The sequence below is a fragment of the Bufo gargarizans genome, chromosome 5 (genome assembly GCF_014858855.1).
Source record: "Bufo gargarizans isolate SCDJY-AF-19 chromosome 5, ASM1485885v1, whole genome shotgun sequence".
Taxonomy (NCBI): Eukaryota; Metazoa; Chordata; class Amphibia; order Anura; family Bufonidae; genus Bufo; species Bufo gargarizans.
Genome location: NC_058084.1, coordinates 331,295,423 through 331,321,716, shown reverse-complemented (window position 1 = coordinate 331,321,716; position 26,294 = coordinate 331,295,423). Strand labels below are relative to the sequence as shown.

Here is a 26,294-nt window from a genome sequence, read left to right as displayed (position 1 = left end):
CTAACTGGGAAGAGGACACAATTGCAAGCTTACCAGGTTACTTATTGCGTTATCTTTTCCAGTGAGAAATCGCAATGTTTATTATCTTCTATTTACTGGTTAACACGATACAAATATATACTTTTTACTTTGACCCCATAGTGCAGGGCTGGCCAACCTGCGGCTCTCCAGCTGTTGCAAAACTACAACTCCCAGCATGCCAGACAGCCTAACACTATCAGCCTACAGCAGGGCATGGTGGGAATTGTGGTTTTACAACAGCAGGAGAGCCGCAGGTTGGCCAGCCCTGCCATAGTGTATGCCCCCCGTTTCCCTCTTTCTTATTAGCATTGAGCGCCATCTAGTGGCCGCAGGCAGCACTGCCGGGAATCTATCGAAGCTGTAGAAACGCTTGGAAACCTGGGTGACAACCCCTGGAAGCCATGCTGATTCTCGCACAGCTTTCCCGCAAATACAATCATGTATCCTATTATGGGGTTTAGATTATATAGTAGAGTAGACGGTACTACCGGTGATAACCGAATGACTACAGAAGCGGACACATAACCGCTCGGAAATGAAGTGCTATTCATGAACACCCCCAGCTTTCCCAGTGCACTGGCTGCTCTACTCCCCGGGTTTCCTGCCGCTCGTTTATTCCGGTGCGCAGCAATCTTCAGAGAGGAAGTTTGCCCCTCATCGGCTGCCGTCTGCCATTCCTGTGACACTGAAATAACCAGGAAGTAAACAGTTATGGGAAGCTGCAGGAGGAGGCGGGGCGAAGCCTGGAGTGTATGGGCTGTCGGGAGGTATTGACCACGTGAGGAGGAGGTCACGTGACAGAGACAACCGATCCACTGAACCTGAGAGTAGCTGACGTTCTGCCTGACATCTCCATGTCTTACTAATAGTGAGTGGTGTACCATGTTCTTCTCTTCAAGTTGACAGTGTGCCAGCCCCAGTCAGGTCTTCCATAACAGTGTGCCAGCCCCAGGCAGGTTCCTCCATTACAGTGTGCCAGCCCCAGTCAGGTCTTCCATAACAGTGTGCCAGCCCCAGGCAGGTTCCTCCATTACAGTGTGCCAGCCCCAGGCAGGTTCCTCCATTACAGTGTGCCAGCCCCAGGCAGGTTCCTCCATTACAGTGTGCCAGCCCCAGTCAGGCTGCTCCATAACAGTGTGCCAGCCCCAGTCAGGCTGCTCCATAACAGTGTGCCAGCCCCAGTCAGGCTCCTCCACAACGGTGTGCCAGCCCCAGTCAGGCTCCTCCACAACGGTGTGCCAGCCCCAGTCAGGCTCCTCCACAACGGTGTGCCAGCCCCAGTCAGGCTCCTCCACAACGGTGTGCCAGCCCCAGTCAGGCTCCTCCACAACTGTGTGCCAGCCCCAGTCAGGCTCCTCCACAACGGTGTGCCAGCCCCAGTCAGGCTCCTCCACAACGGTGTGCCAGCCCCAGTCAGGCTCCTCCACAACGGTGTGCCAGCCCCAGTCAGGCTCCTCCACAACGGTGTGCCAGCCCCAGTCAGGCTCCTCCACAACACTATGCCAGCTGTAGCCAGGCTCCTCCACAACAGTGTGCCAGCTGTTGCCATGCTCCCCCATAACAGTGTGCCAGCACCAGTTAGGCTCCTCTATAACAATGTGCCAGCCAAAAGAAAGGTAAAAGCAGCAGAATTGGGGTGGTGTCTGGGTCTCTGTGGGTCGTATATTGATATAATTTCCTTTTCCTTTTTTTTTTTTTTTGCTAGTATGAAACATGTCTGAAGATACTCAGAGAAATTTCCGTTCTGTGTACTATGAGAAAGTTGGATTTCGTGGTGTGGAAGAGAAGAAATCCCTTGAAATCTTGCTGAAGGATGACCGGTGGGGTAAGGCGCAGGCGGATGGAGGACACGGCTGGTTGTCGCATCATAGCAATGGCCTGCAGTTCTTCCAGTGTAACCATTGGCCCCCAGCCGTACCTGGCTCACAAGACCCTTTCAGATACGACAGATGGTTTTGAGCTTAACTGAATACTATTGAAAGTGAAGCCTAATGTGAAATACGTGGCCTAGTGATCTGGATTTTACCCAGTTACTGCCGTCAGGGGTGCAGTTTTTTCCTTATGTGACATCCCTGGTGCCACTAGTGTACAATGAGGCTGCCAACAGCTGGGGAGCCACTTGCAGAGGGCCCAAGAACCACTTCTGAGCCACTGGTTGGGGTACACTGATATAAGCATATGAGCACCTTTTACATTTAACCCCTTCTGTCAGTATTTTATTGACAGGCACCCTGTTAGACCCTGTCTCAGGCAGTTTCGATTAGGCAAGTACACATGACATACAGAAGTCACCCTGGATACCTGACCTAACACTATGGATGCAAACCTTTCTTCCCAAAATGTTGGCCCTTTAATTGCTGGAAAAACAAGATTACCAAGGAGGTACTCCTTACTGAATCCAAGTACACGTGGCCTAAGTAGCTTCCATGGCCTCTGATCCTACTGTGGTGGCCGTGTAGTAAATGCCCAGAGGCGTCAGATCAAATGCAGTATGAATTGTGTTTCTGTAAGCCATGTGGGTGACGGCCGTGCTTCACATCCTCTTCCTCTGTCCGCAGATATTGAGAAGCTTTGTACCTTCTGCCAGAGGTTCCCGCTCCCATCCATGTACCGAATACTTGTATGGAAAGTGCTTCTTGGTAAACATCATCTGCCATTAAATAATAATCTGGTCTTCTCCACGTCTGACCTGTGTGATTCTGAGAAGTTGTTCTGCCATCATGGTTTTTGTTCTATCTTAATAAAGGGGTTTTCCATGATTTTGATGTTGGTAGTGTATACTCAGGATAGGTCATCAATACCTGATCGGTGAGGGTCCTTGAGGGACTTCCAGCACCCCCATCGACAAGCTCTTTAAAGAGGCCTTGGGGTGCACTGCATCCTCTTCCTAGGTCGCCAGTGATCTCACAGTAATTGGTCACATGGTCTTGAACTGCAATATTGGGCACCACCACTATAAGATGTACGTCGCTGTGCTTGGTAATCTGATTGAGCAGGGTCGGACCCCCATCAATCGCATACTGATGACCTGTCCTGAGTACTTTCTACTGACATTTGAAACGGCAGTCTTAGTAAATCTGCCCCTTGATTTATTACCACATGGCCTAACAGAAGGCGCACCACATGTGAGCCTTAAAGGGGTTCTGCAGTTTGTTTTTACTGATGATCTATCCTCCGGATAGATCATCAGCTTCTGATCGGCGGGGGTCCGACACCCGGGAGCCCGCCGATCAGCTGTTTGAGAAGGCAGCGGCGCTCCAGTAGCGCTGCGGTCTTCTCACTGTTTACCACAGGCCCAGTGATATCACGACTAGTATCAACTAGCGTGGGCGGGGCTAAGCCTTCTCAAACAGCTGATCGGCAGGGGTCCCGGGTGTCGGACCCTCGCCGATCAGAAGCTGATGATATATCCAGAGGATAGATCATCAGTTAAAACAAACTGCAGAACCCCTTTAAGATTAAAACTGCCATATGAAAAGTTCTGTAAACTTACATTGTCATGATTTGAACGCGGTTATGTGTTTATTTTAATTTTTTTTTTTAAGGAATCCTACCTCCCCACCAGGAGACTCATCCTGAGGTGATGGTCCACAGGAGGCAGCAGTATGATGATGTGCACCATGCTCTGGAGGTGATACGGCTCATCCATGAATCCACCCCCAAGACTGAAGTGTTCCTCTACATGTATAAGTTGGAGACAGGGAATCTGTCTAGAAGTCAGAAGTACACTTTGGTACGTCCAAGCTCCCAAGTACTGCACCATGTGCACCAGTACTGCGTGTTTGCTGCTGTGGCTTTGATGCCGTACCTGTGGATGAGTGGAGCGTCATGCTGTGTTTTTTTTATGTCTAAATTGTACACAATCCAAAAAAAGAAATTTCAGCACATGCACAGCAGAGCGCCAAAAAAAATAAAAAAATTAAAAAAAATATATATATATGGCTTATCACAGCTCCATGCAACCACCGAGTTGTACAGAGTGGTATCACTGTTTACCGCAGGCCCAGTGACGTCACAACTGGGCGGGGCTAAGCTCTGTTCTCTTGAATAGAGCTTAGCCCCGCCCAGGCCAGTGATACTAGTCGTGACATCACTGGGCCTGCAGTAAACAGTGAGAAGGCCGCGGCGCTCCTGGAGCGCCGCTGCCTTCTCAAACAGCTGATCGGCGGGGGTCCCGGGTGTCGGACCACCACCGATCAGATGCTGATTATCTTTCCAGAGGATAAATCATCAGTTTAAACAAACTGCAGAACCCCTTTAAACGTATTCACCTTACAAAACTGTCAAAAGTTTAGATTAAAAAAACACAATTTTACAGCGTAGTACAATAACTGGAGTATTACAGAAGTGTGCGGCCGGCCTGCAGGCTATATGTACTTTATCACTTGGCTATAACTGCCTGCTCTACATTTACTCCTGATCCCTCCCAGGGGAGCAATGCTATTTATATGGGACTTTATGTTGGAGAAGCTGACAAGAGGTGGTGGTTATTTACATGGGACTGTATGTTGGAGAAACTGACGGGAATTGGTGGTTATTTACATGGGACTGTATGTTGAAGCTGACGGGAAGTGGTGGTTATTTGACATGGGACTGTATGTTGGAGAAGCTGACAAGAGGTGGTGGTTATTTACATGGGACTGTATGTTGGAGAAGCTGACAAGAGGTGGTGGTTATTTACATGGGACTGTATGTTGGAGAAACTGACAAGAGGTGGTGGTTATTTACATGGGACTGTATGTTGGAGAAGCTGACGGGAGGGCACATTCACACCACCACTATTTATTTCTATTGTTGTACTCTGTCTGATGAGCAGAACAAGTGGTGGATTGGGCACATAACTGACAGGGGCAGAGCTGAACAGACTCCACTGACTATGATGGAGTCCGTTCAGTTTCTGTTTAGAATCTGCAGTGATGGACATGCCTAGGGCTTGATGAAGATGGCGCACAATAGGGTAGTAGCTTCACACTGGGAAACCAATAAAATAATTGTAAAGGCTCACCTTGTCTGGTTACGCTAGTATAGGCGTAACACTATTGAGGGCTTATTAATTAAAAACTGGTGGCTGGGTGGGCTGCCGCAGGCTGCTGGGTCCCTCAAAAGAGATGTCCAGTCCCTCCGGAGGGTCGCTTTGGGGGAAAGAAAAAGAATCCTGCTTCGGCGCTTCAACCCCACTTCAGCCGGTCTTTTCAGTAAAAGTACTTCTTTATTTCATTAAAATACATGCATGAAACAACGCGTTTCGGGGAATCTTGGGTCCCCTTCATCAGGTTGTAAAAGTAAAAATTTTTCACAGTAAAGTAGAGACTCAAATGCAAGATAAAAAAACGCCAAACACCGCACTTCTGGGCGGGAACCAAAATGTGGGCCCACCTCCATGGGTGGGTAGATGCTACTTTAAATATGTACACATAAAATCATTTTTATAAAACTGAATAAACCTAAGGGCACAGTGGAGAAGGGGCTGGGTGATAGAGATCTTTATTATAAAAAGAGAATTATGTTGGTGCTATGTTGTAAGAATCGCGCAGAAAACCCGACTGGATCGGAGCTGGTATGCGGCAGAAGGGAGGGTCATGTTTAGAATCTGCGACAGAGGCCCTGAATGGAGCCTCCAACGCAGATGTAGGCCTGCATATTGTGTGTTTGAATTACTGCAAATTTCGTACTTCTCCTCGGCGAAAAATACTCTTCAAAAATGGTATGAGGAGTATTTTTACTGTTCCGGAAAAAATTTTTAGTGCGACCTCTGGGTGGCGGTGCTTGTCATGTGGTGCTGCGCCAAATTTGAGTAGATCCCACTCCAAAGAGGCAACCTCAAAATGTATACAAATGGTCTTTTGTACATTAAGTGGCTATGGCGCTATACTAGTAATTATGCCAAAGAGCAATGTCAATTGTGCCGAGAAGCAACAGATCAGTGCAGAGCTTGTGGATGCGCGATCTATGTTTTTTCTCTTTTTGGGAAAATTCTGACTTTGCATTCAAAGCAGGGATGCAGTTTTTGACAAATCCTGCTGTATTGCCCATGACAAGATGGCTGCCGCTAGATCCGTGCCGCAGCGTTTAGTATTAGGCTATGGAAGGTAAGCGTCAAAAGCGGGTGTGAGAAAGGAGGAACTGCACTCTGTGCCCTATATGCAGTGTAGGGTGTTACTGACACATGGTGATGTAACAATTTACCGTGCCTTGATCTCCACTGAAGAATCCTGGGCGATAAATAGGAGGATAATAGGGATTAATAGGGCAAGGTTCCAGCATAGGACCACCTTTTTCGGGGCGATGATCCTTTTTGCCAAGGAAAGTTGTTTGTAGATGGTAACCAATGGCAACCACAAGGTTGCCTGAAACACGGGAAGACTGTCCTACCCTTATGCTTTTTAATTACTGTAATGTGCTGGTAATAGTCATGTGGCGCGTTTACATTTTGGCTAATAATAAGTTTATATTTTACCCATACACTCCTAAATCCCCTGTTCATGTATTTGATCGGAGGAGTATTACAAACACCAGCGAGTGTATCCTTCACTTTGTTACATACAGTCTAATTTTCATCTTAATCTTCTCAGTTCATGAATAGAATACCAGGACAACAGTAAGAACTGAACCCGGGCATAGGCAGAGTGGCATTATATTAATCTAATGTTTTTTCCCCCCCCAGGAACCGCAGGATGAGTTATTCTTGGCCGTAGCCGACACAATGGAGGAGATGGTTGATGACGACGTGGATTGTTATTGGCTTGCCAAGAACTTTGTGCATCAATTAGACACCAAGTTTAAAGATTTACAGCAGCAGCTGGTATGGACGTGCGCGCATGTTTTTTGTTACATTTTGGGGAATAACCTTGGCGAATGTAGTTACTTTGTAATATGCTTCTAGTAACAAATATGCTCATTTTTTTAGTAACTAAGCATCTGTAGTCTGTCTATGTAACTAGCTGGGCGTTAGGGGCAGTGCTACAGTTGTGGCAGAAAAAGAAGTGCATCATGGGTTTGGGTGGATACAGCAATAGGGAGTGCTTCGTACAGGATGGAAAGAAACCAGGGTGATTGGTTTACATGGTGGAAACAGGTCAGGAGACTCCAAACGATGAACATGAGGTAAGAGAAAGAAAGAAGAAAAAAAACTTAGTAGTCCTGGAATGCCCCTTTAAGGCCTCATTCACACCAGTGTGTTTTTGGTCCGTGTCCATTCCACTTTTTTTTATGAATCCCGCATGGACCCTTTCATTACTATGGGGCCACAAAAAATATGCACAGCGCATGAATGTAATCTGTGTGCCACAAATTAGAGAACGTGTCCTATTCTTGTCCGTTTTGCAGACAAGAATAGGCATTTTGACAATGGAGCACGTGGAAAGTGCGTGATGCACACAGCCAGTATCCGCGAACAGCAAAAACTGATACGGTCTTGTGAACGTAGCCTAAGGGTAAGTCTACACACTGACTGGTCATGTGGCAACGAGATCACAAGCACTTATTGTTAAATGTGGTTACATTTCTACATGTGATGTGACACTCACAAACAACTAGGGATCGACCGATATTGATTTTTTAGAGCCGATACCAATAATCGGTGAACTTTCAGGCCGATAATTGATACCGATATTTTATATCTCATAATATATATTATATTAGTTGGTAGTCACTGAGGTGGTGGAAATTGGCATTTGGCACTAGTATATTATAAATGTACGGTAAATTATAAATTAATAAAGCCCTTAGTTGGTTGTCAGTTTATCATTTACATTTATAATATACTAGTGCCAAATGCAGAATTTCCACACCATCCCCCCTTCTCACTGACTTTATTAACCCCTATCAGACCTCAGATCAAACCTTTATAAACCCCTATCAGACTTTAGATCAGACTTTATTTAACCCCTATCAGACCTCAGGTGAAAAAAAAAAAAAATCCTTACCTCTCCTGCGCTGAGTCTCCTCTTCATCTCCGGGTCCGGCATCTCGCTCCCCTGTCTTCTCCATCCCGCGCTGCACTGACAGCGTGCAGTGTCAGGTCAGAGTGTGCAGGGTCAAGACAGTGCAGCGAGGGCCCCATCAAAGAAGACCAGGGAGGGTGAGTATAGGAAGCGCTTGCTGCCCTTCTTCCCTGCTCCCGGCACCCGATGCATACTAGTATTCGCTTTATACGCATTATCGGCATATCGGCAAGGTTTCATGCCGATACTGATAATGTGCAAAATCCTTAATATCAGCCGATAATATCGGTACTTCCGATAATCGGTCAATCTCTACAAACAACCCAAACCTGGTTGCAGATCACAAATCACAGGTGACGTATCCAGAGTTCAGTGTAAAGCCTCTTTCACATCAGCATTCATTATTTCCTTTCTTCTGCTCCATTATAGGAGCAGAACAACCAAAATAACGGAAGTGTTGAATTTGGCACATCACTGAAGCAAACTGAACCAAACAGACCCTATTGATTATAATGGGATCCGTTTGGTTCCTGGTTGCATGCAAGACTTTTTCCTCTGCTATTTTTAACTAATTCTTTGACAGAGCCTCTAACGCAGATGTGAACGTATCCTAAGTTATGAGTGATTGTGACTTTCAAAGATGGTGAGCACAGCAGCTTTGGGTAAAAAAAGGGGTGCTACATGTGTGTAAAAAAAAAAAAAAAAAACTAAACATATATACAAAAATCTGTATAAATGTCTATTTGGACCAGTTGTGAATCTGGAGGGTTACCAGAAAAATGCACTAGTGATGTAACGCTCCCACGGCGCTGATTAATAATAAGGTCAGTATCGTAATATACAGCAAAAAAGGGTCAAGTGCAATAAGTCATATAGAAACAGCATGGAGAGAATAAATGTTCAGTTGTATGTGTTCATTATATGACATCCAACCAAACTAAGGTTCTCGGAGAATAGGTAAAAAGGCAAATGTATGGGGAAAAAATCAGCTAGTGAAGGGAGAGTCAGGTTACCACACTATGATGAGGTCCATAACCATAACTGCCCATAATTGTAACTGAGTGTCCAATATTGAGCACATTAGAATGTGCCTAGAGATCCTGGATTTAAGGATAAAACTTGGGTCGTGTAACACCGAGATTGCGAGTCTGCATTGTAACATCACCAGTAATTATTGAATTTTGTCACAAAAAAACCCTCTTAGTCTACTTTCACACTTGCGTTCGGTGCGGATCCGTCTGGTATCTGCACAGACGGATCCGCACCTATAATGCAAACGCTTGCATCCGTTCAGAACGGATCCGTCTGCATTAGACAGCTTTCTCAGATCTGAGTTTTCACATTGTGAAAACTCAGATCCGACAGTATATTCTAACACAAAGGCGTTCCCATGGTGATGGGGATGCTTCAAGTTAGAATATACTAAGAACTGTGTACATAACTGCCCCCTGCTGCCTGGCAGCACCCGATCTCTTACAGGGGGCTGTGATCCGCACAATTAACCCCTCAGATGCCTCCCTCCTCAGTATTAAATTCATTGGTGGCCAGTGCGGCCCCCCCTCCCTCCCTCCCCAGTATTAAATTCATTGGTGACCAGTGTGGCCTCCCCCCCGCCTAATTAAAATCACCCCCCATCATTGGTGGCAGCGGAGAGTTCCGATCAGAGTCCCAGTTTAATCGCTGGGGCTCCGATCGGTTACCATGGCAGCCAGGACGCTACTGCAGTCCTGGCTGCCATGGTTACTTAGCAATTTTAGAAGCATTATACTTACCTGCGCTGTTTGTGGCCAGCCGGTCGCTCCTCTTACTGGTAAGTGACAGGTCTGTGTGGCGCATTGCTTATAGCACAGACCTTTCACTTACCAGTAGGAGGAACGCCCGGCCGGCCACAGACCGCGCAGGTAAGTATAATGCTTCTAAAATTGCTAAGTAACCATGGCAACCAGGACTGCAGTAGCGTCCTGGCTACCATGGTAACCGATCGGAGCCCCAGCGATTAAACTGGGACTCCAATCGGAACTCTCCGCTGCCACCAATGATGGGGGGGGGGGGGGGGGAAGAGGGGAGGCCGCACTGGCCACCAGTGAATTTAATACTGGGGAGAGGGGAGGCCGCACTGGCCACCAATGAATTTAATACTGGGGAGGGAGGGGGGCCGGACTGGCCACCAATGAATTTAATACTGGGGAGGGAGGGGGGCCGGACTGGCCACCAATGAATTTAATACTGGGGAGGGAGGGGGGCCGGACTGGCCACCAATGAATTTAATACTGGGGAGGGAGGGGGGCCGGACTGGCCACCAATGAATTTAATACTGGGGAGGGAGGGGGGCCGGACTGGCCACCAATGAATTTAATACTGGGGAGGGAGGGGGGCCGGACTGGCCACCAATGAATTTAATACTGGGGAGGGAGGGGGGCCGATCTAACTCAAATCCGATGGTATATTCTAACATAGAGGCGTTCCCATGGTGATGGGGACGCTTCAAGTTAAAATATACCATCGGATTGGAGAAAACTCTGATCCGATGGTATATTAATAGGGACTCCTGACTTTACATTGAAAGTCAATGGGGGACGGATCCGTTTGACGTTGACACAATATGGTGCAATTGCAAACAGATCCGTCCCCATTGACTTGCATTGTAAGTCAGGACGGATCCGTTTGGCTCCGCACGGTCAGGCGGACACCAAAACGCTGCAAGCTGCGTTTAGGTGTCCGTCTACTGAGCGGAATGGAGGCGGAACGGAGCCAAACTGATGCATTCTGAACGGATCCTTATCCATTCAGAATGCATTGGGGATGAATAGATCAGTTCGGGGCCGCTTGTTGGAGCCCTCAAACGGATCTCACAAGCGGAACCCCAAACGCAAGTGTGAAAGTAGCCTAAGCTGTGTAATTCATGTGTCACATGTCGGTGATATGTCTTTTTCTATTGGTGGTGCAGCTCTTAAAACGCATGCGACCCGAAGCCAATTTGCAAACTGAAATGGTCGCGTGACTCCAGTGTGACAACAAGGACGGCAGGCTGCACGTGGTTTTTTTCAATGCATTCTTTTTCTCTTTTCTCGTTTACAGCAGAAGGGATTTGAGCATTACCTGAATATAGAAGATAGCAGACTTTTGACACACCTGAAGACCTGCAGCGCTCTGGACAAACTCCCATATAACTTGTGGTTTAGGAGATGCTTTGCTGGTTGCTTGCCGCCATCCAGCTTACAAAGGTATCATTATAGGTGCATTGCTAGAAAAATATGGTCACTCGTGACAGGATCAGTTGTCAGCCACTGGAGTTGTGTGTATGAATATATACTTACTGACATGGCTCTGTACACCTCATGCTTGGTGGATACTTTTATTTTTTTGATCCCCTAGACTATACTGGAATTTTTTAAACTTTATAGAAGGTAACGCGTTTCAGGACCAAACAGTTCCCTTCATCAGGCTTTACACCATTGCTGATATTGTGGCAACCATGGCAGTATGTCTCATCTTTCTGGGAGGAAAGTGATTGGCACTGTTATTTAGCAGCCTGTAGGCATGCCGTTGCCGTTATCTCATTTCCTTTTCATATACCGTATCTGTCTCTACAGTCTTGTGTACATCCTTTTTTTGAACACTTGATTCTTACATGTACATTACAATGCATGAATCGTACAGCATACTGACATACATGAGAAGCATGACGTATGCAATTAAGGACTGATGAAGAGAGGGATATTCAAATAAAGTACAATAACGTAAACTATATGATTAAGTAAATAAATGGTAGTAAAAAGTAAAGATAATAAGAGTAGTAGCAGCGACGGTCACAAAGGCAAGTACACATCAAAGCTAAGTTGTCTATGGTACACTAAAGTCCTTCCAGCCAAGGAATGGCCATGTGTGAACCAAACACTTTAAGACTGCACAAGAACCCTTCACATAGACATCTCGGGACCGGCCACATCAGGACCTTGGTATCTTTTTATGTAGACCGGTTGCTAGACCTGAATATTTAGCCACAATTTAGAATACAATGCATGTGTCCTTTGTTCCCAGCTAGCCAACTCCTCAAGCCCGCATATCATATCTAGCTTCTCAATCCACATCGGTACTGTGGGGGGATCTGTCTCTACAGTCTTGCACAGCACAAGTCATTTTTGGATGTTGTGGTTTATCTGCAGGGTATGGGACAAACTGGTGAGTGGATCCTGCAAGATTCTTCTATTTCTTGCTATAGAGATCCTGCTGACATTCAAGATGAAAGTGATGGCCCTTAATAATACTGAGAGTATTAATGCGTTTCTGGAAAAGGTAATGTACCATTAGTGGGTTATCATTTGGTTGGATACTGGCTTGTTCTGTAGACTGAGACCTGAACCTCTTCCTGTCCTGTATGCAAATATGTGACGTCTTATCTGGTCATGTACACCATGTCGTAACAGCTGTCCTGACAGTCTTTCCAAACATGCCCCTGTCTGTTTTTACATACGTAGCAGATATGATGAGGGTATTTTCACACTTGCGGCAGAGGATTCCGGCAGGCAGTTCCATTTCCGGAACTGCCTGCCGGATCTGGCAATCCGAACGCAAACTGATGGCATTTGTCAGAGGTATACGGATGCATATCCCTCTGACAAATGCATTGCAATACCGGATCCGTGTCATCCGGAAAACAGGATCCGGTATTACCGTAATTCTTTTGCATTTTAAATGTCTGCGCATGCGCAGACAGAAAATCCGGATCCTTTTTTCCGGAACATTTAATGCCGGATCCGGCACTAATACACTTCAATGTAAATTAATGCTGGATCCGGCATTCCGGCAAGTGTTCACTATTTTTGGCCGGAGATAAAATTGCAGCATGCTGCGGTAATTTCTCCGTCCAAAAAATGTAAAAGGGACTGAACTGATGCATCCTGAACGGAATGCTCTCCATTCAGAATGCATTAGTGTTACACAAATAGGTAGGGGTCTGTTTCTAGTTATTAACTTTGCTTGGGCTGTTGCTGTGCAACTGCCTTGCATCTGAATCTGGGTTTGATTATCTTAGATTTGCTTGGTTGATTAGGGTGGAGTTGCTGACTGTGGAGCCATTCACATGCCTCCCAGTTGTCCTGGATCTCGTGGCTGTCTCTTGGTCCTGGAGGCCTGAGGCATGTCCTGATTTCCACTGTATCTGCGTCCTTAGGACACAGATACAGTTGAATGGAACGGTGAAGCAGGGAGCCATCAACCTCCTGATTCACCAGCTAGTGCTCTCCCCAGCAGCAGATGTGATGCAGTGACATCATTGCACCTACTGGGACGAGAGAGTGCACATGCTGGGGATCATCCTCCTGCCTGTGGGCTCTCTCGCTCAGCCCTGCAAGCACAATGACATTACTGCATCGTGTTTGCTGCTGAAGAGAACATAAAATGTTACTGTACGTTCATCAGGAGAACAGAGCTAGGGGAGGGAGGTATAGTTTATATATTCAGGCCATACTTCATTGTAAGGTATAGCGTTTGCTAGGTACATTCACTTCCAGATATTTTGTACTATAGTTCTACAATTGTATCTTTTTCTAGTCTGGTGTGTTTTCTGTATGTTCTGGAATCTGTAGTTTTACTGAGTTTGTTGCTGTGCTGTTGTCCAGGCTCATGAGTTCAGATTGGGTCAGTTCAGCATTGCTCAGTTTCTGTTCACTGCTATTCATCCTCTATTTGCCTGTATGTCTTACACCTGACATACATTCCATTTCTGGATCCTCTCCTTCCATAACACTCAGCATTCGGATCCTGTCATCCACTAGTAAGTTTGTTTATTGCCAGTGTTGATAAGTACAGTCCTGTTCAAAAGTTTAAAGGGACTTTGTCATCAAAGTTTCACCTTTTTAACCCTTCCCATAGCTTTCTAGCAGCCTTACAGTTAATAAAAACGTTACCTTTATGAACACTTAGTAGCGTATGCAAATGAGGGCTCGCAAGTGCCCAGGGGCGGCGTTGCCCTCATAGGTGCCCAGCTAGCTCAGCCTTATCGTCGCTTCCCCCGCCCATTCTTTCCCTCTGACCGCCTACTTACTTCTTGTTTCACCGAGATCCCGCGCCTGCGCACTCAGTCCGTCGGCCGGCGCATGTGCACTGCGATGCCCATTCCTTGTACGGCATCACAGTAATTAATGCGCATTCCTGAGGGTTATGGAACAAAAAAGTCAAGTGGAAGACCCCAAAAAATTTCATCAGCACTGAGCCGGAGGATCCAATTGGCTGTCCGTCAAGACACTGGACGATCCTCGACCCAAATTAAGGCCCTTACTGGTGCTGACTGCAGCCCCATAACCATCAGACGGCATCTGAGACTGAAGGGCTTCAAAAACAAAAAACGTCTTTAAAGACCTCGTCTCCTTGAACGCCACAGAACTGCTCGTTTGGACTTTGCAAGAGAGCACCAAACATGGGACATTCAAAGGTTGAAGAAAGTTTTATTCCCTGATGAGAAAAAATTTAACCTTGATGGTCCTGATGGTTTCCAACGTTACTGGCATGATAAGCAGATCCCACCTGAGATGTTTTCTACGCGCCACAGTGGAGGGGGTGCCATAATGGTCTGGGGTGCCTTTTCCTTCAGTGGAACAATGGAGCTTCAGGAAGTGCAGGGGCGTCAAACGGCTGCTGGCTATGTCCAGATGTTGCAGAGAGCATTCCTCATGACTGAGGGCCCTCGTCTGTGTGGTAACGACTTGGTTTTTCAACAGGACAACGCTACAGTACACAATGCCCGCAGGACAAGGGACTTCTTCCAGGAGAATAACATCACTCTTTTGGCCCATCCTGCGTGTTCCCCTGATCTAAATCCAATTGAGAACCTTTGGGGATGGATGGCAAGGGAAGTTTACAAAAATGGCCAACAGTTCCAGACAGTAGATGGCCTTCGTGCGGCCGTCTTCACCACTTGGAGAAATGTTACCACTCACCTCATGGAAACGCTTGCATCAAGCATGCCGAAGCGAATTTTGAGTGATAAACAATAACGGCGGAGCTACTCATTACTGAGTTCATGTTTGGAAGTTGGATTTCTGTTTTGGGGGGGTTTAGGATTTTTTTTGAGGTGTGGTCCTAAACTTTTGATCAGCTGAAAAACAGCCTGTTTCAGTTTATTCGTTGTTTTCATTGAATGGAATGCTCAAAAAATGTTTTGTCTCGCTCCCATTTCTTCTTGTTGCATGTTGAAGCTCTACTTGGAACCTTGTTAAGATCCAGCCATGCTAAATATGATTTTTTACAATTTTTTAAGTGGTCTTAAACTTTTTATCAGGACTGTATTTCACATATGTTGTTTTTGTGTCTGGTTGTTGTGTAGCTCAGCCCTCATGTAAATCCTGGGGGTATCTTGAGTACCAAGAATCAGTGTTAAGGCTGCACTGTGCATGCTCGGCGATTTACAAGGAAACAGTGTATGTGCGATTTTTGGAGGAATCTGGTGATTACTACAGTGTCTGGGGGAGGATGTCCATCAAGACTGGAAAGGTTTACAGCACGAACACCTTTTGACTCTTTGCAGTTCATTAGCTTTTAGCTAACAATTTTTGCTGCGCTTGAAAAAGACAGGCATATTTAGAAAGACGGTCGGGTCTATTGGCAGGGGAGCGGTTCAGGGTGATAAAATGAGCTGACAGGTCTCCTTTAATACAGCGCATAAAAGGATTAGGTATCCATGGGCTATTTAAATGCTATTTAATAGAGTTTTCTGAGATTTTGATACTAATGACCTATCCTCAGAATAGGTCATCAGTATCTGATTGGTGGGGGTCCGACACCCGGTACCCCTGCCGATAAGCTGTTTGAGAAGGCACCGACACTCCTGTGAATGCCACAGCCTTCTCGAGCTTACAAGCACAGCGCTGTACATTGTATGGCGGCTGTGCTTGGTATCGTGCTCAACCCCATTGAAGTCCGGAGGATAGGTCATCAGTATCAAAATCTTGGAAAACCCCTTTAAAAGGTGACAAAAAATTCACATGGAGAATAGCATGTGCGGCTGTTCCCGTAACCCTATCATGGGTGCACATGCTTTTCTTCCACCTTTCTGGCCACCAGGATCTAGTGCAGGTGTCAGCAACCTTCTGCACACCAGTTGTGAAACCAAAACTACCTGCGCATGGTAGTACAAGTGCACGCAGGTGTAATGTTCAATTAAAATGTGGAGGTCTCAGTGGTGGGACACCCACGGTGGTGAGAAAAGCCCTTTTAGTGTCTTTTTAAGATATACATGAAGTGTAACATAAAAGTTTCACACTCTACCATTGTGTTTTCTTTTAGATTCCTGAGGACAACACAGACCCTATAGTTAACAAAGCAATAGATTTGTGGCATAAGCACTGCGGAATACCCGCCCATTCATTGTGATGATGCACGCCTTCCGTAAATGGAACTGGTTTTGTCTGTCTTTCTATTTATTTACCTGTACATTTATGTTTGTAGATTTTTTTCAATACAAGAACTTTTGACTGTATCTTATGATTCATTGATTCATTTATTTTACAGGTAGTGTTAGATGTATTGGAATTGCCACGGAATTGTGGTGCGGATTCTGCGCCACAAATCTGATGCAATTTTCAGTACCTATGGATAGAGTTTTCAAAACCTCATCCACACCTTTCTAAAATATCCCTTTTCAAATCCGCAGCATGCACATGACATCTTTGTGAGAATTTTGCAGCTGGTTCACAGAGGAAATGATCTGCAATGTTTGTAGTTAAGCCTCATGCACACGTCCGTGAAACGCGGACCGTGTGATACCGGCCTGGATTTCTTCTAAATGCAGGAGCGCACAACGTCATTGGTTGCTATGACGCCGTGCGCTTCCTGCTGCTGCTGCAGTACAGTAATACACTGGTATGATCTATACCAGTGTATTACTGTACTGCGGCGGCAGCAGGAAGTGCACGGCGTCATAGCAACCAATGACGCCGTGCGCTCCTGCACTCAGAAGAAATTCAGGCATGGTCCGTGTTTCACGGACGTGTGCATTAGGCTTTAGGCTCTGTTCACATCAGAGTTGTGGCTTGTATTTAGAATTGAAACCGTGAAACTCTGCTGGATCTGTCATATGTAGTGCTAGTGCAAGATCCTGACACATAAGTGAAACGAGCCTTAAGGGTGTACAAGATCATCCTGGTAATAAAGAAGCCTCTCTATCGGGTCTCTCTGGACTACACAGAGAAGTTCATTCTGTGATTGCACTTAGTGTTCAGCCAGACTGAATTGTTCTTCTTTACAACCACTAGTCTTTAAAGGCTATCGATGCCTTTGGGACAATTTTTTATGACTTAATTTTAATCATTTTGGGCAAATTTTCATCCGTTTTTGAGATACAGGGGTTAAAAATCAGTCTGTTTGCAGAGTATCACTTCTCAGTGCCATCAGCTGATGGTTCATGTGAAGCCTTATCTCTGATCTCCTGACCTCATAAACACTCATTATAGCTAAACTCTTACCAAACTGATAAGACTATGGCTTAATTGAGTGTTTATGAGGTCAGGAGATCAGAGATAAGGCAGGCTTTCATGAGCTGTCAGTTGATGGGATTGAGAAGTGATACTCTGCAAACAGACTGATTTTTATCCCCTATATCTCAAAAACAGCTGGAAATGTTTAATAAAGATCAATTGAAAATGATTTTTTTGCCCAAATCGGTAAAAAAAAAATAATCCCTTGTCCATAGTCTTTTTAAATTGTTCTGTTACCTTTTTATTACACACCCTGGACAATACCCGCAGTAAGTATAGAGTGAAATGCTTTACACTGTGCTTTTAGTACATATCTAGTGAAGAGGCAAATCTTTTTTTGGATTTTTGCTGATTAGAATGTGGTGGTTTATGTCTAAAATTTGGGCCACGTTGAATTTACAGTGCAAGCTGGTGGTGATTTTATTTCTCTGACTTAAAAATAGTCAGGTCTAAAAAAAAAGATTTTTTTTTTTTAAGCCAGGCAGTGGTGGAACACAGTGACACGCACACAACATCCTCCTTGAAAACTCTCTGTAGAGTTGCTGGCTAATTTTCTCTGCAGCTAATGGAATGAAGTTAAACTATTTAAAAAAAAAAAAAAAAATCTAACTTCAGCATCCCCACGATCATGTAATCAAAGTGACAAATAGAGGCCGTGGCACTGGTCCACATGGTGAAGGACTACAGGGCGGACGAGTTTACCATATGCACAAGTATTGATTCTTGCAATCTATTGTATGCCTGTGTTGTGCATCATTCCGCCAGGCCCTGTACAAGACGTGACAGCAAGTATGTTTTCTCTGAGTGTTCTTTTGAAGAGGCTCTGTCACCCGGTTCAAGCCTACCCTACCAGGCATATAGCCTGGTAGGGCTGATGACACAGACAAAAACCATACCTTTATTTCTCATGTAGTAGGTCCGGTATGGCTGAAAAAGCAACTTTTAAAAATATGCAAATGAGTAATTCGAGCACTTGGAGGCGGGCTTATGCCTTCCGAGCACTGCTTCTGCGACGCCCCCGTTCTTTGCTAATGCCGGCCTTCTGCACTTAATCACACCCCCATGTCCTTTGATTGACATCGCTATACCCGCCTGTCTAGCAATGATATTCCGCGCCTGCGCACTCGCTTCCGTGATGGCGAGTGCGCACTGGACATACACACATACCGAAAAGGAAGGAACAGGTCCAGTGCGCACACGCCGGCACGGCGGGTCTAGCGCTGCCAATCAAAGGACACGAGGGCGTGATTAGGTGCAGAGAGGTAGGTAGTTTGTTTAGAATCCTCCTTAACTGCTTCATTACCAGAGTGTTTACCACCCTTACCAGGCCAATTTTTCAGTTTTAGCAATGGGCCTATCTAACTGCAAATAATTAAATTACATGTATTTGATATGATTTTTCATGAAACATATTAGACCTTTCTTAAGTAAGGAAAAACAGAAAATTATGAAAAAAAAACATTTTTTCTAACTATAAATAATTTTAAGACAAAACTTTTCCAAATTTTAGAATTTAAGAAAGCAAAAAGGAAAACAAAATGTGTGTACATTTGTATATTTTACACAAAGTCTGCTATAGTATTGGCAAAACTAATAAATTTTTTTTTTTTTTATAAACGAAATGGGGAGGGGGATTGTGTGCGTGTGTACAAAGTCTACTATACTACTGCTAAAACTAGCAAACCATGGCTATAACGGTTTAATTTTTTTATTTCAGGTTTTAATCATTTTTTAAATTTCTTTTATTTCACGTTTTTATTTAAAAAAAAAAAAAATTCTGCCCCTAGTGGTCTCAGGCAAACTTACTGTGACGACAGCACATTCACAGCCATCTGCAGTGCCACAGGGTGCTGGCAAATCGCAGTGTAACCCGACAATTTTATACGTTGGGTTACAATTAACAACCTACCTCCAGTCGTGCGGCGGTACATAAAAGGTTAAGATAAGTTGACAAGCAATTTTCAGCTTAGTGTAAAATGAGGAATAAAAAAACCTACAAAAATGTCCTTGTAGACCTAAAGTTTCCCATGTTTAGCACAAATGCAATGTAATAGACCTGCCTCATGGTAGATTTTCCACAATTTTACAGTTTTCCAGAAAGATTAATAGATAGAAAAAGTAGATTTTGAAAAATATTCTTGTTTTATTTTTTTTTCTTCCTTTACAAGAAAACTCCATGTTAATATGGACAGGCTCAATCACTGGAGGCTTTTGACCTGGCATATTGGCAGAGTCTGTCTTTACAGTTCCTACTCTATACAGAACAGGCACAATATAATGACAACACGTTCCCAAAGACAAACACAATCAATATCTGCCTTTAGGAAAATAAGTTCTGGGATGGAATATGAAAGTAGGACTGACCATGTCCTCATCTGATGATCAATATCTGCCTTTAGGAAAATACGTTTTGGGATGGAATATGAAAGCAGGACTGACCATGTCCTCTTCCCTGCTGATCCAGGACTGCAGAAAAAAAAAAAAATATGTAATGAGTTGCCCATTCAACTGAAGATCTGTACATTGACTGGACGGATGATGAAATGCATGATGCCACCTGCACATGACCATGGATATAGAGAGGGCCACATACTGTAACTTTAGAGGCTTTAGTAGCCAAACAAATGAAACATGTCTTCCTTGAAATGGGTTGATGTTTCGGTATTCTTTTATTTTACTGACCCTGATTACTCTCTTAATGCATTAATAAAATGATGATTTTGGCGCCAAGGACCAGTTTCAAAGCTACATGATGCTGGTCATTCCAGCCCTGTTGTGTCTATAGTTAGATATTTCTGAAGGAGCACATTGAGTCACAACAGACTAAAAAAAAAAAAAAGAAAAATCAACCAGTCTCCAGTATGGAAGATGTGAGTCAACTGGGAATGCTTCACAAAGGAAAAGTAGTGCAAGTCTCTCTTTGTTGCTCATAAAGCCCACATCAATTTGGCTGAAAGACTTGAAGCTGGACTGGCATAAGTTTTACAGGTCTCCTTAATCCACTCATGCCCCAGATCTCCATATGAGCCACAGCTTAAGACTGAGACGCAAGATGCTGACACCCGAAGACTTGAAGAACAGCTTCTGCTCATATGTACATACAGGACAGATCCAGACATGGCTGACGTTTTGCATTGCACAACGCTTCACATTTCTTAAGGTCTAGTGAAGATGGAAATCATCTATGAAGATTATGCAAATGCCGTTTTCTTCTTTTGGAAATACAAGGCAGTTCCAAAGATTTACATTGAAGTAGAAGACAAAATAAAATATCCCAGCACTTGTGGTTCCCTTTTTGAAAACAGTAAAGTATTCAAGTAGAACTTTAATGCTAGGGTCTGTGAAACCTGCAAGAGAGAGAGAAAAGGGGGGGATGTCACTGCTGAATCTCAGTTTTTTCTCAGTAATACAGAATAATGGAAATTTTCAATTTTTACATCTGTAAATAATATTAAACGTCACCTGCTGATGTCAGAAGCTGACAATTATACATAGATGCTACTTATCTCTTCCTGCAGGAAAAGTGGCAGAGATCACACTTCCAGCCGCTGATTGACAGGTAGTGCTCCCTCTACTTTTAAAAGTGATTCTTTAGCAGCTGCAGCTGTATTATACCTTTCTGTGACCCAGCTGCAGCCGCACCAAATACACTACTCAGGTGCTGCAGCCGCACCAATTATTATTTTTTTTCTATAAAAGTGTGGAGATGAACTTTCCCCTTGGCTCTTTACACTAAGTTCAGCGTATGTTCCAGGAAAATCTCCTATATGGGTCCACACCCGTTCCCGATATTGCTGAACGGATGCGGACCCATTTGCAGACGTGTGAATGGACCCTTAGGCCAGTTTCACATGAGCGCATTCGGCCTGAAAAACGCTCTGTGTGGGAGTAGTATTTCCCAGAGTGAACACTGCTCCTATGAAGTGAACTCGCAGCATCATAATGATTTATGATGCAGTGAATTCCCAGGGATTTACTACTGGACACATAATGCGAAGACTACAGTTCAGTAGAACTGAAGTGAGACAGGAATTTTTAGCATCATGAATCATTATGATATTGCAAGTTCACGTCAGAGGAGCAGTGCTCAGTACGGGAAATACGCTTGTATGAAGCTAAAAGCATTGCTTACTACACTGTTCAATACTGCAAAAAAGAGGTAAACTTAAACATACTGTATCACTTAGGCTACTGTCACACAGCGTTTTTGCTGGATCTGTCATGACTCAGCAAAAACGCTTCCGTCACGATAATACAACCGCATGCATTATGAACGGATCCGGTTGTCTTATCTTTAAAATAGCCATGACGGATCCGTCTCCAAAACCATTGAAAGTCAATGGGGGAACGGAACCGTTTTCTATTGTGTCCGAGAAAACTGATCTGTCCCTATAGACTTAAATTGTGAGTCATGACGGGTCCGTCTTGCTCCACATCCCAGGACGCACTCAACGCATGCGCTTTTGTGTGCTTCATGGGAACGCATCCAAATGGAATGCATTTCATTTAGTTAAATTTTGTCCCCATTGACAATGAATGGGGACAAAACTGGAGCCTTTTACTCCATTATTCAGATCCTATGACGGATCTCAATAGCAGAAATTGAAAACACTGGTGTGAAAGTAGACTTAAATGTACAACAAAAGGCCACTCCACGATAGGCTAGGCATATGTCTGGCTGGAAGGATTCCTTGTGCTGATGGGGGATCTAAATCATTGTGTAAGCATAGCCTTAAAAGGGTTTTCCAAGATATTTTTACTGATAACCTATACTCTGGATAGGTAATCTGTATCTGATCAGTGGGGTCCGACACCAGAGACCCCCATTGAGCAGATGTTTTGAGAAGGTTCCGGCGCTCCTGTGAGCACCGTTGCCTTTTCGCAGTTTACAAAGCACAGCGTTGTACATTGTATAGCGGTTGTGCTTGGTATTGCAGCTCAGCCCCATTCACTAGGTAAAGCAAAAAGAAGGCAGAGGGCGTGCTCACAGGAGCTGATCTGCAGAGGTTCCGGGTGTCGGACCGCCACCAATCAGATACAGATGACCAATCCAGAGGATAGCTCATCAGTAAAAAAGAAATTCAGAAAACCCCTTTAATCTTAAATAAGAAGTTCTGCAGCAGCTGAGCTGTGTACTATAAAAATAATGTACTAGTTGCAACTGCTGTTTTTACACTGCCCTCATCAGTTTCCGAAAAGGGAGTGTGGTGAGGGCAGAGAGTGGGTTGGTGCCATAGGACCCACTACATTTATCATTGTTTATGCCAGAAACTGGTTAAAATTATGACTGAAATCTAGGCTAGCCATGAACGGCAGTAGATTTCAGTCTGTTTAGTTGGTCTTCAGTGTTAAAGGGGTATTCTGCTTACAATAAGTTATCCCCTATTCACAGTATTGGGGATAACTATCCCAACGGAAGGACCCCCATCACATCACGAGAACACATGCCCTGTACCCTGTGCAGCCCGCCGGAAATGGATGGAGCAGCTGGTCGGAAATTCGGACTGCAGCTCCGTAAAATTCTATAGGAGCGCTGGAGATAGCTGAACACAGCACTCAGCTATCTGTGGGGTTCTTAGAGATGAATGGAGTGGCAGTGCGCTTTTCCGACCAGCCGGTCTGTCCATTTCAGTGGAGCTGCACAGAGTATGAGGCCCCGGTTGTCATGATCGGTCGGGGTTCCAGCGGTAGGTCCCCTACTAATCTGATTATCCCACATCTAAAGGTGGCTTTACATGATACAATCATGGGGCAGATTATCGTGACTAAACGTTTCTGCAAACGCTCATTCCCAACAATCTGCCCATGTAAAGGTGCAGAAGATCACCCCATGAACGAGCGAAACACGTGTTTATTGGTGAAACTACCACGGAAGATTGGAGACACTAAAATATATATACTTTATTAATTCTACTAAAAAACGGGGGGATGTATCACAACACAAATTAGAAAAAAAAATTGCACAATCAGACATTATTGCTTGGTACTCCGACTGGAATGAATGTTTGCCCAAGTCGGATGAACTAGGTAGGTGGTATGGATAGGTTAACCTGAGAGACCTAATGGTCAGTATCTCACAAGTGCTGGAGTTTTTCCAGCTAAACAAGGTCTGTATGTGTACCCAAAGGATTGGTTGTATAGTATTAACAACCAACCCTCAAAAAAAAGCTCCTAACCACCTGCCCACCACTAACTAAAGCTCCCCCATGCAGTGTCGAGGGCTCAACGCGTTTCCTCACAAAGAACTTGTCAGGAGCAATTAACAAAGCAAAGTTCAAGAGCAGTGGAAAAATAGCAAACGCTGCCACACTGGTATTGTGTGACAGAATCACCGGCGCTGTGGGTGGAACTGTCGTTAGTGCAGACACCTAAATTATTGTTTCTGGGCAGCAGATCGTGCTGTCTAAACATCGATCTGCTGTCCAGAAACAATGCAGCTGTATGAGAACGAGCAATCGCTATAGTGACCACTCATCCTCATACTGTGGAGGTGATCGCTGCATTACAGTCAGGTCCATAAATATTGGGACATTCGACACAATTCTGACATTTTTGGCTCTATACACCACCACAATGGATTTGAAATGAAACAAGATGTGCTTTAACTGCAGACTGTCAGCTTTAATGTGAGGGTATTTACATCCAAATCAGGTGAACAGTGTAGGAATTACAACAGTTTGCATATGTGCCTCCCACTTGTTAAGGGACCAAAAGTAATGGGACAATTGGCTTCTCAGCTGTTCCATGGCCCGATGTGTGTTATTCCCTCATTATCCCAATTACAATGAGCAGATAAAAGGTCCAGAGTTCATTTCAAGTGTGCTATTTGCATTTGGGATCTGTTGCTGTCAACTCTCAAGATGAGATCCAAAGAGCTGTCACTATCAGTGAAGCAAGCCATCATTAGGCTGAAAAAAAAAAAACCATCAGAGAGATAGAAAAAACATTAGGCGCGGCCAAAACAACGGTTTGGAACATTCTTAATCAGAATGAACGCACCGGTGAGCTCAGCAACACAAAAACACCCGGAAGACCACGGAAAATAACTGTGGTGGATGACTGAAGAATTATTTCCCTGGTGAAGAAAACACCCTTCGCAACAGTTGGCCAGATCAAGAACACTCTCCAGGAGGTAGGTGTATGTGTGTCAAAGTCAACAATCAAGAGAAGACTTCACCAGAGTGAATACAGAGGGTTCACCACAAGATGTAAACCATTGGTGAGCATCAAAAACAGGAAGGCCAGATTAGAGTTTGCCAAACGACAGCTAAAAAAGCCTTCACAATTCTGGAACAACATCCTATGGACAGATGAGACCAAGATCAACTTGTACCAGAGTGATGGGAAGAGAAGAGTATGGAGAAGGAAAGGAACTGCTCATGATCCTAAGCATACCACCTCATCAGTGAAGCATGGTGGTGGTAGTGTCATGGCGTGGGCATGTATGGCTGCCAATGGAACTGGTTCTCTTGTATTTATTGATGATGTGACTGCTGACAAAAGCAGCAGGATGAATTCTGAAGTGTTTCGGGCAATATTATCTGCTCATATTCAGCCAAATGCTTCAGAACTCATTGGACAGCGCTTCACAGTGCAGATGGACAGTGACCCAAAGCATACTGCAAAAACAACCAAAGAGTTTTTTAAGGGAAAAAAGTGGAATATTATGCAATGGCCAAGTCAATCACCTGACCTGAATCCGATTGAGCATGCATTTCACTTGCTGAAGACAAAACTGAAGGGAAAATGCCCCAAGAACAAGCAGGAACTGAAGACAGTTGCAGTAGAGGCCTGGCAGAGCATCACCAGGGATGAAACCCAGCGTCTGGTGATGTCTATGCGTTCCAGACTTCAGGCTGTAATTGACTGCAAAGGATTTGCAACCAAGTATTAAAAAGTAAAAGTTTGATTTATGATTATTATTCTGTCCCGTTTCTTTTGGTCCCTTAACAAGTGGAAGGCACATATGCAAACTGTTGTAATTCCTACACCATTCACCTGATTTGGATGTAAATAACCTCAAATTAAAGCTGACAGTTTGCAGTTAAAGCACATCTTGTTCGTTTCATTTCAAATTTATTGTGGTGGTGTATAGAGCCAAAAATGTTAGAATGGTGTCAATGTCCCAATATTTATGGACCTGACTGTAAATGCAACTCTTTACCTCCACTGAGCGAACAGCTGACTGTTGGGAAGGAACGTTTCCTTCCCGTAAATCTGTTGCTTACATGTGCCTGTAAATGTGCATTAACAGCCTTATAATTTACATGAGGTGGGACATACCATACATTTTTATATAAATAGTACAGAAATGCTGAGCGCTACTCCTTGAATGTCCAATATTATCCACATAGTTTTATAATAAAACATTACAAAAATTTTCATCGTACTTTTATGAAATTGCAGTGACACTTTGACCTAAGGAAGGGTCTTATTTGGAACACATACTTGTGAGCACTATTTTACAGTCTATATATTGATTACATCTAATGGAGTGAAGAAGCAGAAGATTTGTTGCAGAAATTACTGCGAATGAAAATCGGTCCCATTCATTGGAATGTGGTTGTCTTCAGGGAAAGCGCATGGATTTCTAGAAGCCCCATTCAGGTGATAATTTTCTGCAACAAATCTACTGCCTGTGAATAAACACTAATACTGGCCATACCATTAAATAGCCATCTAACAGCTATTCATCCTGAAACCCAACCTCCATACAAATGCACACTCAGCTTGGCTGAGCATGCATGTGTTCTAAATGAGAAGAGCAGAGAAACCCTCAGATATATGATAGATGGTAGGTCAGTCGTGCCAAAATCCTGGTTCAGCCAACAGTAATCTGATGTGTATGACATCTTTA

The 26,294-nt window shown here is 44.4% G+C and overlaps 2 protein-coding genes across 4 annotated transcripts in view; one reads left to right on the top strand and one right to left on the bottom strand.

Annotated features, from left to right (window-relative positions):
* The first annotated feature begins 751 nt into the window (after window positions 1-751).
* TBC1D7 (TBC1 domain family member 7) lies at window positions 752-16,440 on the top strand. Of its 2 annotated transcripts, none has more exons than XM_044295287.1 (8): window positions 752-889; window positions 1,727-1,846; window positions 2,580-2,660; window positions 3,567-3,754; window positions 6,686-6,823; window positions 11,043-11,188; window positions 12,131-12,260; window positions 16,248-16,440. In XM_044295287.1, the coding sequence occupies exons 2-8, from the start codon at window positions 1,735-1,737 to the stop codon at window positions 16,332-16,334; spliced, it is 882 nt and encodes a 293-aa protein (XP_044151222.1). In that variant the 5' UTR covers window positions 752-889; window positions 1,727-1,734; the 3' UTR covers window positions 16,335-16,440. The 2 variants fall into 2 exon arrangements, with proteins under 2 accessions (XP_044151222.1, XP_044151223.1); XM_044295288.1 differs by having other exon boundaries at window positions 855-889; window positions 1,727-1,841.
* Window positions 16,441-19,218: 2,778 nt separating this feature from the next.
* PHACTR1 (phosphatase and actin regulator 1) overlaps window positions 19,219-26,294 on the bottom strand; it is a 310,321-nt gene continuing 303,245 nt past the window's right edge. For both annotated transcript variants that reach the window (XM_044295041.1, XM_044295040.1), the window contains exon 13: window positions 19,219-20,784. In XM_044295041.1, the coding sequence (XP_044150976.1) occupies window positions 20,769-20,784 (16 nt within the window). In that variant the 3' untranslated portion in view covers window positions 19,219-20,768. The remainder of the gene's footprint in view (window positions 20,785-26,294) is intronic.